Raw genomic sequence first — 15,434 nt, 5'->3', positions numbered from 1 at the left:
AAAGTAGACATATTGTATATGTGAAAAAGGAAAAAATTATTTGGAATATCCATTTTCCTTACAAGCAGAGAGCTTCAAAGTTAGAAAAATGCAAAATTTTCAAATTTTTCATCAAATTTTGGGATTTTTCACCAAGAAAGGATGCAAGTTACCAAAAACTTTTACCACCATGTTAAAGTAGAATATGTCACAAAAAAACAATCTCGGAATCAGAATGATAACTAAAAGCATCCCAGAGTTATTAATGTTTAAAGTGACAGTGGTCAGATGTTCAAAAAATGGCCGGGTCCTAAGGTGTAAAATGGCTGGGTCCTTAAGGGGTTAAAGTATGGGGCCAGGTCATAGATATATTATACACCATCTTGTACCCATGGTTGTAAATACTTCCAGCATACAATCAGTTAAATCAACCATTTATAAAAGTAACAGCCCTCCTTAAACATGTTTCTTCATTGATGATGGGATGTAGCTGACTCTTCTAGTCCCTCCTTGGAATCTCTCTGCATGTGTTAATCATTTTTTAAATTGATCTAGGTGTGGTATTGAGAAATCACTGCCTTGAGCCTGTATGTTTTATTTTACCAGGTGTGTACCATTATGTGGGCACATTACGGGTGACCTCAGCTAGTATCACATAACGCAGAGAAAAACACTTCATCTTCTTCACACCGGGGTGGACTGCAGACATGGAAACTGAAAAATAGGAAATATAGAATTTAGGAACCATGGCCCAGATTTATTAAACTGTGTGAGAGGAAATATAGAGAAATTTTCCCACAAGAACCAATCACAGCTCAGCTTTCACTTTACCTCAGCTTGTTAGCTGAGCTGTGATTGGTTGCTGTGGGAAAATCCCTCTATTTTTTCTCTCACACAGTTTGATACATCTGGGCCCATAAGTATTAATGTAGATGTAACAGTCATCTAAAGAGTCATGGACCTGTATGTAGATGTTGTCACCTGTTGACTGCTGACTGGGGCAGTTGTTTGGGTTCTGTCAAACTGTTTAAAAGAACTCTATCACCAGTTTCTTTACAAGACAAAGACTATACTGAGATGGAGCTTAGAAGGAAAGCAGGATTAGAAACGGTGCTGACCAGGATAAAGGGAGCAGGAGTCACAGTACTTCAGGCAAATTACTTTATTGCGACCAAGATGCAAGATGTAATGCATTTTGCTGCGCATGCGCAGCGAAATGCGTTGCATCTTGCATCTTGGTTGGTATAAAGTAATTTACCTGAAGTACTTTGACTCCTGCTCCCTTTATCCTGGTCAGCACCGTTTCTAATCCTGCTTTCCTTCTAAGCTCCCTCTCAGTGCAATCTACTACATCAGGAAGGCTGTAGACAGGACATCGTACAAATACTACACGCTTTCCATTGTTGTGTATGCAGGTACACAACCTGTAGTGGTAAGTGGCTGCTCACCCCTCCCCCTCTCCCGGCTCACCATTGTACTAGTGATACTTAGTGTTGAGTGCAAATATTCAAAATGCAAATTATTTTTTGCAAATATCGGCACTTCGCGATTTCGCGAATATTTGGAAAATAGCGCTATATATTCATAATGACGAATATTTTTTTTTCTCTTCTCAGCACACATCAGTGTGAATATTTCGTATATGCGAATATACAAATATTCACGAATATCGGCACTTCCAGAGGACACTGATCCCTCGCTACTTTTTAGGTGAAAGATATAATCGCGCATGCGCACTATGTGAATTTCATTACAAATTTTTGCATGGAAAAAAAGGGGAACGAACATAGCGAATATGGCCCCTGCCGATCATCACTAGTCATACTCCACTATAGAGCGCATCTCAAGACACAGACTATGGACAGGCAGCAATACTTTTAGGATAGAAGCAGATATCACTAGTGAAGAAATATCAGTATAAATGGCTAGTTGAAGAAATCAAACAGTATTGTCTGTAAAGTTTCTGAGAATTAACAGTTTTCTAAATAAAATAAAAACATTTTCATAACCACCAGTATTCTTTTTCTCCTCACCAGTCTCTGTCGTCCCATTGATGCTCTCTTTTCTATGAAAAGTAATGTGTTTATTGCACTATGCAATACTGAGACAGTGGCACATTGGCTAGATTTTATCTAATGTCTATGGTGGACATTTATCAAGGAATTTAGAGCCTTTTACTCCAGGCACAAAGTTGCACGTGCACCTTAGCACTTCTTTGTGCAACTTGGGTGTCCAAGGCTGTCCTAAGCCAACTTCAGTTTTCACTTTTTGCTTACCCACAAAAGTCGCACAAAAAAGTGCTTAGGCGCAACTTTTGTGGGTAAGCAAAAAAGTTACAAACAGGCGTTCTAAAAGGGGTACTCCGCCCCTAGACATCTTATCCCCTATCCAAAGGATAGGGGATAAGATGTCAGATCAAGGGGGTCCCGCCACTGGGGACCCCTGGGATCTCGGCTGCAGGACCCACCTGTTGTGGCTTCTGGAAACACTGGAGGCTTCGGCTCCCGACCACGGGGACGCGAGATTGTGACGGCACGACTCCGCCCCTGTGTGACGTCACGCCCCGCCCCTCGGGGGGGGGGTGACGTCACACGGGGCAGGGTCGTGATGTCACGATCTCACGTCACCTTGGTCGTGAGGCATTAGGATGAGAGCCTCCAGCGCTGCTGGAAGCCGCAACAGGTGGGTCCTGCAGCCAAGATCCCGGGGGTCCCCAGCGGCGGGATAAGACCAATGCAAACTTCAGTTTTTACTTTGCAGTGGTCAGGTATTTATGATGTGCAAAAGTCACACGTAGGCAAAAAAATAAAGGGTACAAACCCCTTTAAAAAAAGTCGGAAGTGTACTCCAGGTCTGACCTGGAGTACAAAACTCCCATACGTGAGCAAATTTAAAAAGTCGCAAAAAAAAAAAAGCTTCACAAAAGTCTCACCTGCCAATTTTTTGTTTTTCTGTTTTCTTATATCAAACCCCTGTGATAGTATGAGAAATATGTAGCACATAATCCCTTTGATTTTCTTTAGATTTTTATTTTCTATTTAAAAATCTTAATCCTTCCAGTACTTATCAACTGCTGTATACTACTGAGGAATTTTTTTTTTTTTTTTTTTCTGACCACAGTGTTCTCTGCTAACACCTCTGTCCATATCAGGAACTGTCCAGAGCAGGAGAAAATCCCCATACCAGACCTATCCCGCTCTGGACAGTTCCTGACATGGACAGAGGTGTCAGCAGAGAGCAATGTGAACAGACAGAAAAGAAATTCAAAAAGAAAAGAACTTCCTCTGGAGCATACATCAGCTGATAAGTACTAGAAGGATTAAGATTTTTAAATAGAAGTAATTCACAAATCTGTTTAACATTTTGGCACCAGTTGATTTAAAAAAAAAAAATTCCACCCACCTGAGTACCCCTTTAAGTACAGGAAAACTCCAATACATTTCAGGCCTTTCTGGTCTGTAGTCATGGCTAAGGTGGTGAACATAAAAAATGTGTAAAAGAAGATGGGCTGCAAATACATGCTTTGTGTTCTTTTGACAGGACTAAGAGCCAGAAACGTGTCAATATAAGTGGTCCTGTGTTTTTATATGCTGTGATGATGCCATAATAAAGTGAGGTCTCATATTTAAGCTATAGTAAAGTTGGATTGTACATCCACCTTTTGTAGAGCGTGTTCTTCTGCTTCTATCTTTATGTCTACCTGCACTTCGGTGCACTCCATTTGGTGCTGTGGGGGCTGGACAAACCGTTCTCATGAACTGTGAAGCAGTGTCCAGGTGAAGGACAAGGGGTAGGTGGTCACCTAGGCAGAGGTTGAGCAGACTGACCCAATTATGGATGATGGACTACCTTTACCTTTTGTTTCTTTGTTTCCCTATATAAATAAGAACACTAGGATTGGTAGGAAAAGCAGCAACAGGATATGGTTAAAAAAAAAATGTCCATCCAACGGCCATAATGCTGAACTTCAGCGAGGAGGCATCTTCTTGCACCACGGCCTTGGATGTCAGCACCGCATGACCTGCCCATGGCTGCACCATACAATTTCATGGTTCTCCAATACAATCACACATGCTAAAACAAAGTGCCGTAGGGATGTTGTTCGTTGTGGTATGTGTCAAATATATTGTGTGTTTTAGAAATTTTTGCACAAGAAAAAAATGTTCTGGCGCATAGTATTGGTGGACATGTTAGACATGAAATTGACTAGGGAAAAGAGATCTAACGTGTACTGTTATCATGCCACATGCCCCATGTTGATTTGCACTATTTGTACCATTGTGTAAATGAAGACATCTTACAACTATGTAGATAAACCCACCCAGTGTTCTAGATTTATTAGGTGGCTATAGAGATCTATGGGGATTTAATCTCTGTGTTTTATCTGACCTTGAATTTTTTCTTAGCCATTTTACATAAGTCTTTGTGGTTGAATGGAAAAAGAAATCACACATTGTACTACTTGCTAGAAGCTGCAACATTGTGTGTGGCCTATTTTTCTCTGTATCCACAAATCACTGTATCGAGAAATTTCATTGTAAAAGAGTATCTGAAAATGTGCTTCAAATATCTCTACAGTCCAGAAATGTAACAAGACACCATATCTTCATAAAGGAGCTTTGTAAGCCATATTAAAAAGAAAAAAGCATACAACTTTCCCTGCCTTTTTTGGGGAGGAGGGGTCTACAGGCATATGGAACCACTTAAGAACAAGGAATGATTGTTTTATTCAGTTTCTCACATCAGACCAATGTGGCCTTAACTGTTTCACTGCCAGATGTGGGAGTTTTGTATGCCCATATGTGACACGAGCAATTTGGCACAAACGTATTATACGTATTTGTGCCCATATTATGGCCAAGTGTCCGGGCCAAACTGCAGGTTTAATGACCTGAACTGAGATCTATCATTATGGATCCCTATGATGCTTTCAAGTCTGGTCATAAAACCTACTCATCCGTAATACAGTTGTGTAAAACTGGCCTAAACATGAATTTTTGTCAATGTCTTGTAACACCGCATGGTCTTCGTTAGCAAGCTTTAAGGTGAAACGTCATAATTTCCTCCAAAATGTAGTCTTCTAACTGAAACTGAGCCCTGGAGTCTCATGAGAAATCCACTTCCTATGCAAAACATGCTTGAGGGAACAGGATATGAAACATGGAACCAGAATGGCAAAAAGCAAGTACTCCCAGTGTTATCATTGAGCACATATTCAGCATAAATGTACTAAAGAAAAGGTGGAGTTACTAAGTAAGATAAGAAAATAACTTCATTCAGTAGATCCCAGGAATTACCAAACTGTAAAACAGTGCACTCCCCATTCCTAAAGCCATTTTCTTAAATTAGGCTGCAGTGTTATTGATTCCCATCATCTGCTGTTAGTTAGAAAAGTTCAGCTTTCGGCCAGGACTACATGAATGACTGCAGCGCAGCATCATATCCCAGGTAGCTGTTTTCCCACTTCAGTCTATAGGAGAAAGTTAAAGAAGCCATTTGTCGGCCACATTAGGGGAGATTACCGTAACTAAGATAACTGCACCAAAATGTGGCTCCATGAAGGGATAGTATTGGGCAGATAAGCCTGATTTCCTTTAGACTTGACACATAAGGGGAGATTTATCAAAACCTGTGCAAAGGAAAAGTTGCCCAGTTGCCCTTAGCAACCAATCAGATCGCTTCTTTCATTTTTAACAAGGCCTCTGCAAAATGAAAGAAGCGATCTGATTGGTTGCTATGGGCAACTGGACAACATTTCCTCTGGACAGGTTTTGATAAATCTCCCCCATAGAATTGACTAGAAAGTTCAGTTTTGGTTTCATCATGCCAGAAAATCTTGTTTCCCACAGTCTTAGAGTCCTTTAAGTGCTTTTTCTGCCAACTACATGCATGCTTTCAAGTGTCTTTTACTGACATAATGTCCAGATTGTTGACATCTGGAAGTTTCCTGTCGCTGAGCTCCACGGGCATTTTTTCCTCCTCATGGCTTGGTTTTTGCTCTAACATGAATTGTCAGTGCTGTATACAGATTATTATCACATCAATCCTTTTACTAATCCTTCTCCTTATCTTACACACACACACAATGGCTGAGATTTCTTATTCCCATCTCAACAGTTTAGTTTCAGCTTTTGGGACCTAATTTTGGCACATGTTTCCATGCACCAAAATGTTTCACAAACTGCAACACTTTGCAAGAAGAAACCCCAACATCTCCACACAAATTTTATTTTTAATCTAATAAAATGGGAATGTCCATGGATGTTTTCAAAACCCTATAGATTTATTATAGAAACCCAGCACAAATGCCGTTTTTTGCACAAATGGTCATTGGTCAGAAAAATCTTGTTAGGCTGGGTTCACTCTATGGAATTTCTGGGCAGAATTTCTGCTGGAGATCGACCCGGCGGCACTAGGACCGCGCAGACTGCACTGCCGACCCCATAGACGGCAATGTATTTCTGGGTGGATCTTTTGTGAGATCTGCTCAGAAATGCATTGACATCTATGGGGACGGCAATGCAGTCCACGTGGTCCTAGTGCCGCCGGCTTAATCTCCGGCAGAAATTCTGCCCAGAAATTCCACAGTGGGAACCCAGCCTTACTGTGAGTTTTGTTGTATAATAATGTTTCTATGAATGGTGTCTTTAAAGCGGTTTAAAGGGGTACTCCGGTGCTTAGACATCTTATCCCCTATCCAAAGGATATGGGATAAGATGCCTGATCGCGGGAGTCCCGCTGCTGGGGACCCCCGGGATCTTGAACGCGGCACCCTGTTTGTAATCAGTCCCCGGAGCATGTTCGCCCCCTCCCGTAGGCTTGCTTTGAGGGGCGGAGCGTGATGTCACACGGGGGCGTGACATCACACGCCGCCAGCCGTGTGGTCGCCGCTAATCAGACCCGGAGCGAACACGCTCCGGGGACTGATTACAAACAGGGTGCCGCGTGCAAGATCCCAGGGGTCCCCAGCGGCGAGACTCCCACGATCAGGCATCCTTTGGATAGGGGATAAGATGTCTAAGCACCGGAGTACCCCTTTAAAGATTAACATGACACTTTTTGTATCGCTGCTTCACAGTTTTCCCTGAGATGTTCGCCAAATTATTAAATCTAGTGAAAAAAAATCGACTTATGTTCAAATAGGGGAATAAGCTGCAACAGTAAATCTGGGCCAATGTAGTGGCAATTTTTTACAGAGTCAACTATTTTTTATTTTACATCTTTATAGACCAGTTTTTTTTCCAGTCAGTGTGCTTCTAGCTGTTGCAAAACTACAACTCCCAGCATGCCCAGACAGCCAATTTTGTAGCAACTGGAGGCACAATAGTTGGGAAACACTGATATAGACTATCCAAACAACATGGTTTTCATGCATGCTGTTTTAAGGTCTTTCCTTTACTTTTATTGGGATTTCCCCATTTATGGTATATACATATACACTTACGGCATACTCTAAGAGGTGAAGAGGCAGTCACACAAAGTTGCTCAGCTCATTGCATAAGGGTCTTTTCACATGGCACAATTTCTGTTTGCGGAATTCTGCCTCAAATTAAAGCCCATAGTCTTCTATTGGATTCCGCACTCCCATTCACACTTCTGAATTTTAGATGCATGAATGGGAGTGTGGAATACCAAAGACATGAATAGAGGGGGCATGACGTCACGTCCGCAGTCCCGGAAACCCAGAGGTTTCTGAAACTGGAGATTCAGCACCCGCATAGAGAGCAGGTGCTGCAGGGAGATCACGGGGGGGGTCAGCAGCAGGCCCCCCACAATCGGACATCTTATCCCCTATTCTTTGGATAGGGGCTAAAATGTTTTTGCCCGGAACACCCCTGTAAGTGGCTTATATTCCCTCTGGTCATGTGACTTTTTTCCAATGTCATTCAAAACCCCAATACCTGTCTATATTTGATTTCCTATGATAATTGGACAAGATTTGAAATGTTAACTTCTTGTCACAAATTCTAAATAGATTCTTCCTATTGAACAATAAGAGGTTAAATCCACTTTCAAATTCATTGCAATTCCACTTCTAAAATCTATACATTTCCATGTGGATTTTAGATGCAGATTTCAGTGGAAGCAACACAGAAAAACACGTACCCCAAAAGCATTGTTGTGTCAGCACTAAAAAGAAATAAATAAATAAATACTAACTTATAAACAGAAGTAAAACCGAATCTGACCTGAAAAACTCATCTTAGGGTTAGTGTGACCTTACCCTAAAATCATAGCTGTGTTATATGTCAAGAGTAGACTATAAGTAAATACATAACAATGGGCCTCATTTACTAAGGCTGCTTTCACACTATGAAATAGTTCCGTTTAGGAACTTCCTGAACGGAGAAATTCATAGTGTGAAAGGAGCCTAAGAGTTTCGGGTTTTTACTAGTGGGAAATGTTGTTTCAGATTTGCAGGATTCCTCTCTATTTACTATTGTGAAACGTCAGGAACATTTTCTGACCAGCTTTTTCTAGGTCGATATTTCCTGCCATTTACCAACAGGATTTTCTGTGAATTCAATATTAAATCGGTCGGGTTATGAAACCACGCCCCTTTTTGGACCAACCACGCCCATTTGTGACAAACCACACACCCTTTTCAGCTTTTCACAGTGCAATGTCGGGTTTGTTGGATTTTCCAGGCGCACACTGTCGCACACTGGCGCAGACTGGGGCAGACATGTCTCAGACACTCTGGGCCAAAATAACCAGACAAAAACTGGTCGGTTTAAGCTTAGTAAATGAGGCCCATTGACTAATACATCAAAAATAGAAAAGGGTGAACTTGCACTCACGGTTCGCGTAGTTCATTCACGGGATCTCCGTGTACCGGTTAGACATATAGATGAGAGCGCTCAGAGACTAACAGCCGTTTTCGCACACTACTGTGCGCTTCTTCTGGCCTCACTGAGCGTTCTCATCTATATGTCTCCCTGCTACACGGAGGTCCCGTGAATGAACTACGCGAACGGTGAGTGCAAGTTCACCCTTTTCTATTTTTGATGTAGTAAGAAATTTTCTTTACTTTCTTTGGAACTTGGCACCCCGTTAGTAGCATCTTTTTGGCAGCTTCGGTCACTGAACACTAATGGGACTGTGATTTACATGCTTATCGAATCTAGTCGCTATTTTAGACTGTGCTTTCTGCTTTTTTCTATTTTTTGTATTTTACGCTGCACCATAATATTTGACTACTAAAGGGTAAATAAAATAATACAAAAACAGTATAAATATTTTTCTCTCTTCCTAGCTGGATTTGTAGCTTTCCCAATCTGTTTCTTTGTATTGTATTGTGTTGTATTGTTTCGATGTATAGGCGAGATCTTTCTTGTTTCACATCTCAGACCAAAGAAAAGCTGTATGTTGGATTTAACATTAATCACAGCACCAGATGGTGATACGAAAGATATTCTCTTCAGATGGTCATGTGATTTACTGTATTCAGAAAACCAATGGAGTGTGCAGCATATGGTCACATGACCGCTGTATAATAAGTCTGTTAGAGCTCTGATTAGACAAGTGACCTGGTTACCATCTGTAGCTATAAGAAGTGACTTTGACATTTTTGGATCACGCTCCCTGGAAGCATTACTACATCCCAAGCCGTCCTGCAGTGCAAAGTATGCAGGGGGAACTGGAGGAAGTCAGAGATTTGCTACTTAAAACATGCTTTTAGGCACTGTTTTTATTCCCCCTCCCACCCTCCAGACAAGCCACATCTTGATTCAGAAAAGGTCTCTAAAGTAAAACCAGCTCAGTCATTTGATATATGAGAAATCTGGAGGAGTCTACAAGCTATTGCACAGGAAGGGCTTCTCCAGCCTTTGTGCAAAGCCCCTGCCAACAACCCAACTCAGGCTCCTATACAGGGATGGTGCTCCAGACAGCTGTGACTCCGGGCAGGGCCCGTAGACTTTTGTTTAAAATACCTTATGGATCACTAAGAAGGAGAAGCGGAGAAAGGGTAAGTAAACTTGTGTGCACTTCCAGCAATGAGCACATGTAGAAGAGTGACTTTAACTCTTTAGAATCCTATTTAACATAATGCAGAATATACGCTTATCATACAAGTCATTACTTTAAAATAACTTACTTTGTAATTTCAAAAATTTCAAAAACTTTAAATGAAAGGAATTTATTCAGCTTGCAAACATTGTTTCAATTGTGCAGATTAATTAGGGTTTGTGTAGAACCGTGGAATTTCAAGGGATTTATTTTATTTATTATTTATTATGAAATGATTTGCAGAGTTCTTTGTGAAAATATAGCAATTTAGTCTCTTACTGCACGCATATATTGTTGGTTATGAGATCATGGTAATAATGATGCAAAAATACAAAATACAAAATGTGAAGGATAGGACATATTTGCGCATACTAAAATATACCGTGAATTCTTTTGTTGGAAAGTGGAATGGGTAGAACAAGCTTGTTGTTGGCGTGTAGCAAAGCTCACTATGTAAGTTGCATTGCTTGTGCATCATTGCTAGGTGATAATACTCTATATGCTGTCCGAAGACTACAGATCACACATTGTGATGAGAGGATGAGTTGTGGCAAATGGTAAACCCATCCTTATTTTGTGTGTATAAGGGATGTTTATAATATACATGCATGGTATATAAAATCACTCATGTTGTTCTGGAATGTAAAGGCGGACAAAGGCACTGTGAAATGCAATGAAACTGAATCAGAATAATATTTTGTTTTCTTTTTTAACGCTTTTTTTTATCATTTTTTTAGCATTCTCGAAAAACAGCATTGCTGGCAGCAATATCTGATAAATAAACTCTCCCTGACTTTCATCCACTTTCTTTTGATATTAGAATCTCATTGTGTACACCAGACCTAGGTTGGGGGTTTAATGTTACTAATGCCGTATTCCCATATTGTATTACATAAAAGAGATGCAAGGATTGCCAAAAGACACATGCAGTGTTCGGTGTCTTGTCTTATTCTCTTGTAACATAACAAAGAAATGACAGCTACCAATTGTAACCATGACATCACCCAAAAACGTATTCACTGTATGTAAAGTGATACATAGTAGAAAAGCTAATTAATTTAAAGAAGACATTTCTGCGCCTACATAATGCTCCTACTCCTATCAGAAAATTGCTTCAAGATGATTGGTAGAATATAATATTGATATCCTGAAAAGCCTTTATTATCTGGGAAAGTAACCTTATATAGTGTATGCTGAAATCTGTTGGCCATCTGTATAATGCATGGAGGAGACACGTTCTCTGGAGTCTTTCTTTGTCGCAGCTTTCTGATTTTCTGATCAGGCCTAGAGAGGGAATAGTAGTAGGGGAATATTAATAATAATAAAAATAACCACCATATAAATGCAGAAATTCTCGCAAATGCTCATGTATAAGACACTGTGCCCTAAGTAGCAGTACATTTTGGAAATAACACATGCTATGCAGTATGCCACCACTTTTTGTCATGGAGTCCATATGGATCTTTTGCAGAAATCCACTGTATATAATAAAGGCAGGATATGGCACATAAAATGGATCCATGAAACCCTGATCTATAGTATGGCCATGTGTATAAGGCATTTAAGAAGAAAGATGATACCCAGCACTCACCAGTGATGTACAGTGAATATTTATTATGCCATAGTGTAGTACAAGGACGCGTTTCGTCGTGGGAGTCTTCCTCAGCTGTCTGCCTATCGGCAGACAGCTGAGGAAGGCTCCCACGCTGAAACGCGTCCTTGTACTACACTATGGCATAATAAATATTCACTGTACATCACTGGTGAGTGCTGGGTATCATCTTTCTTCTACCTGTGGCTTTACCCTACCTCGTGCACCACTGCCGTTTCCATGAAAGATATAGCGTGAAACTCATCCAAACCCAGCAGAGTCAAACAGGCGCTTGAGACCAGGATAAAATCTGAATTTTTCTTTATTCCCACAATGCAACGCGTTTTGCTGAAGTTCCACTTCATCAGGCATGCCTGATGAAGCGGAACTTCCGCGAAACGCATTACATTGTGGGAATAAAGAAAATTACCGATTTTATCCTGGTCTCAAGCGCCTCTTTGACTTTGCTGGGTTTGGAGGAGTTTCACGCTATATCTACATTTGTATGAGGTGGAGCGGCTGCAGACACCTCACTATATTACACCCTTATCCATGGTTGTACTTGGACGGAGTACACCTATCTCTGGTAAGCGCATATTCATATGTTGCGTTACCACTGATTCCTAAGATATCACACCACAGAGCGCATCCTGTTGTTCTTTCATTTTTTAGTTTCCATGAAAGTGCCAACATATAAGGCATTTAAGTCAGTGTCCAACCACATTATCAGGTTCATGTGGCTGACTAGAAAGACTTTTCAGAAGAACACAGGGAATTATTACAGCATTGGTAAGGCCACGTCCAATTACATGGCCAAGGATGATGAGGTGCACATATAGGTGTGATGTTTGGCGGTCCGTATACATATGGTCATATAGTGTATAATATTTATAAATGTATTAAAGTATTATCTTCCACTTTATTTAGTAAATAAAATGACACTGCGGTGCCGTGCGGTCCGATCTGGCTTGATATTTCTGCACTGACAGCTTTGTTGTCTCTCCCATTATTTTAATCAAAAAGAACAAGACCAGTTCACTTCTGGTGGGAAAGTTTTTGTTTTTGCTTCTGTTTGGGCCTGTGGATCTTTTTAGTTAAACAATGTGATGGAAACTTGAGCTGTCAGACATTCTGGAATCAGTACTTCTACTACCCTTCAAGCCATAGCTTATTGTGTATTGTTATAGTCGTGCACCTGTCCGGACAGACCTGAGGAATAAACTGAACATTGACAGAATACTCTACAACCAATCTATTGTCAATGGAGTAGTTTGAGTACTCTCCTAGGCCCCAGTGCAAATTAGTAATGGGGTCCCCATCTTATCAGGTGCTATTTTTAATACTAATGATTAGGAGCATTTGGGATTCAATTCAGGCACCAGGAATTGGGTGCAACTGCCTTCTTTGTACCCCTTTAACCTAGACTACTAAATACTCGGATATATATATATATATATATATATATATATATATATATATATATATACAACACCCTATCTATAGGATAGTGATAACATGCTGATCTGTGGGGATTCTACGACTGGAACCCCCACCGATACCAAGAACAGAGATATGATTGTCCCCGGGATGAACAGAGTATACGGCACCTGCATGGCCACCGCTTCATTTATTTTCTATGGAGCCATCAAACACTTTCAAGTTAAGCTGGACCAGCGGTCAGACACCTGCCGATCAGCTTGTCATCCCCTATTTTATGGAGATCAGAATACCCCTTTATAGAACTACAAGGATCTATTTTTACCAGCCTTCTGTAAGACAAATTTTCCAAGAGGTGTGTGCATCACTGCAGATGTAGACAGGATGTCCAGTCAGCTTTATTAAAAACTTCAATGTCCACAAACTTTACTGTGAGGTCTGGTGAATGACAGGACTGCAGAGTAGTAGACAGGAAGATTGGAAACAGCGGAACAGAATTGTCAGACATCAATCTATTTAAAGTGGTCCATCAAGTTACACTATTAATTGATTCCAGGACGACCATTGTATGTTGAAACTATTGTATGTTGAGACCAGAACTCTATGGAAACCTGGTAATTGGTAAATGTCATACAAAAATAGGAAAAAGTGAGGATTAAAGAAAAATAAGTAGATAACTAATACAGATAAAGCAAGTGCTTACATATAAAAGTAAGAAAGATCTGCTGGGAACTGTAATCACTGTCTATGTAGAGGACAGGAGCTTCTTCGAGGTCCTGTACAGAAAACGCAATGTTCTAAAAAAGTAAAATGGAGCCGCCCTTACTTAGTGTCCAAAGGATCAGCTAACCCTGGTACAGGTAAATAGTACAGAACATGTAATACCTCCCTGTACTGTAGGGGGCGCTACCAGACAGCCAGTTAGTGCATGCAGGCCGTGCAGGCCTTGTCCCGGAAACAAGTGAAAAAGAGGGCAAAAAATCGGGAGCCTCCAGCTGCTCCAAAAGTCGAATTAGTAGAAAAGTGAATAAAACTTAACATTTAATCCATTCTTTAAAAACCAAGGATATCCATGTTGAATAAAATGATGATGTGCAGGTAACCGACGCGTTTCGAGCCGAATCTTCCTCTTAGTCATGGCAAGTCTAAGAGCCAGATTCGGCTCGCAACGCGTCGGTTACCTGCACATCATCATTTTATTCAACATGGATATCCTTGGTTTTTAAAGAATGGATTAAAAGTTAAGTTTTATTCCCTTTTCTACTCATTTGACTTTTGGAGCAGCTGGAGGCTCCCGCTTTTTTGCCCTCTTTTTCAGAAAGGACAGACGCAGCTTTTATTGTATATAGTGAAGACACTAATGGCATGCACCAAATTTTAATACAGGCTTTATATTAATCCCTCTCCTGAATCTGAAAAATAGGTCACAAACTGTCGGAGTTGCAGTAGACTGAAGAGACAATGGCCTAGCTGAAGCGGAGAACACGTGAGCGGCTGGCTGTTTTATTACACATAGACTAGAATGAGGAGGAGGAGGATTCTGCATGCAGCTGATGGAAGGCAGTGATCGTCATTTACAATTCATTCGCAGCCTTCGCTTTTTACATTTCTCCTTCTAAAGACATCATCTTTCCCTATCACTATCCATTGATGATATGGTACAGAACCCCGGCATCAATTTAGTTATCTGAAATGACCTCACGAAGCATCCCAGCTGGACACAATGTATTCCCCAGCGTTACCTGAAAATATAATATGTTGCTGAGAGAAATACATTAAAAGCTGAACAAATCGATCTTCACAGACATATGTGTAGGATCCTTTGCCATTATATTCATGCAGCTCTGTATTCGTGTCTGTGCCCCAGCAGAGATACAATTTCCGTGGTCTTGCAGTGCATCACATATTATTACATACTGTATCTGCCTTATTATCTAGAGATCAATCCCTAAACAAGTCTTTCACAGCCAGCATAATGTATAACAAATGTATTTATGTTCTGTGTATTGAAACTCCCTGAGATCATTCTGACCTTCACATACAAGTCGGGAACAGAAAATATTTTTTCACATACTGTGACACAAAAAGAATAATAAATATATGGTAGATAACAACCAATTGGATTGTATATTTATTTTTTATTTTTTTAAAAGGCCTTAAAGGGGTATTCCGGTCAAAAACATTTTATCCCCTATCCAAAGGATGTCTGATCGCGGGGGACCTGCTGCTGAGACCCCCCCGCGATCTCTCTGGGGACGTCACGCCACGCTCCCTCCATTCATGTCTATGGGAGGGGGCGTGACGGCCGTCACGCCCCCTCCTATAGACATGAATGGAGGGGGTGTGGCGTGACGTCACGTCCCCAGTCCCGGAAACCCGGAGGTTTCCGAAACTGGAGATTTAGCACCCGCATGGA

The 15,434-nt window shown here is 40.9% G+C and overlaps 1 protein-coding gene and 1 long non-coding RNA gene across 7 annotated transcripts in view; one reads left to right on the top strand and one right to left on the bottom strand.

The window, feature by feature from the left end:
* FRMD4A (FERM domain containing 4A) overlaps window positions 1–15,434 on the top strand; it is a 435,019-nt gene that overhangs the window by 127,542 nt on the left and 292,043 nt on the right. Inside the window, exon 1 of one of the 5 annotated variants that reach the window (XM_056573363.1) lies at window positions 9,615–9,949. The exons of 3 other annotated variants lie outside the window; for them this stretch is intronic. In XM_056573363.1, the coding sequence (XP_056429338.1) occupies window positions 9,755–9,949 (195 nt within the window). In that variant the 5' untranslated portion in view covers window positions 9,615–9,754. Of the gene's footprint in view, window positions 1–9,614; window positions 9,950–15,434 lie in introns of those variants that run through there. One more of the 5 variants, XM_056573362.1, reaches the window with a different exon arrangement.
* Window positions 564–15,434, bottom strand: part of LOC130368922 (uncharacterized) — a 136,244-nt gene continuing 121,373 nt past the window's right edge. The window contains exons 3-4 of one of the 2 annotated variants that reach the window (XR_008892604.1): window positions 11,169–11,274; window positions 564–693 (exon numbers count right to left, since the gene is read on the bottom strand). This is a non-coding gene — a long non-coding RNA (uncharacterized LOC130368922). The remainder of the gene's footprint in view (window positions 694–11,168; window positions 11,275–15,434) is intronic. The other variant, XR_008892605.1, reaches the window with a different exon arrangement.

The sequence above is a fragment of the Hyla sarda genome, chromosome 4, assembly GCF_029499605.1.
Source record: "Hyla sarda isolate aHylSar1 chromosome 4, aHylSar1.hap1, whole genome shotgun sequence".
In the NCBI taxonomy this organism is placed as follows: Eukaryota; Metazoa; Chordata; class Amphibia; order Anura; family Hylidae; genus Hyla; species Hyla sarda.
Note: the sequence above shows the minus strand (reverse complement) of the source record. Positions and strands in the feature narration are given on the sequence as shown.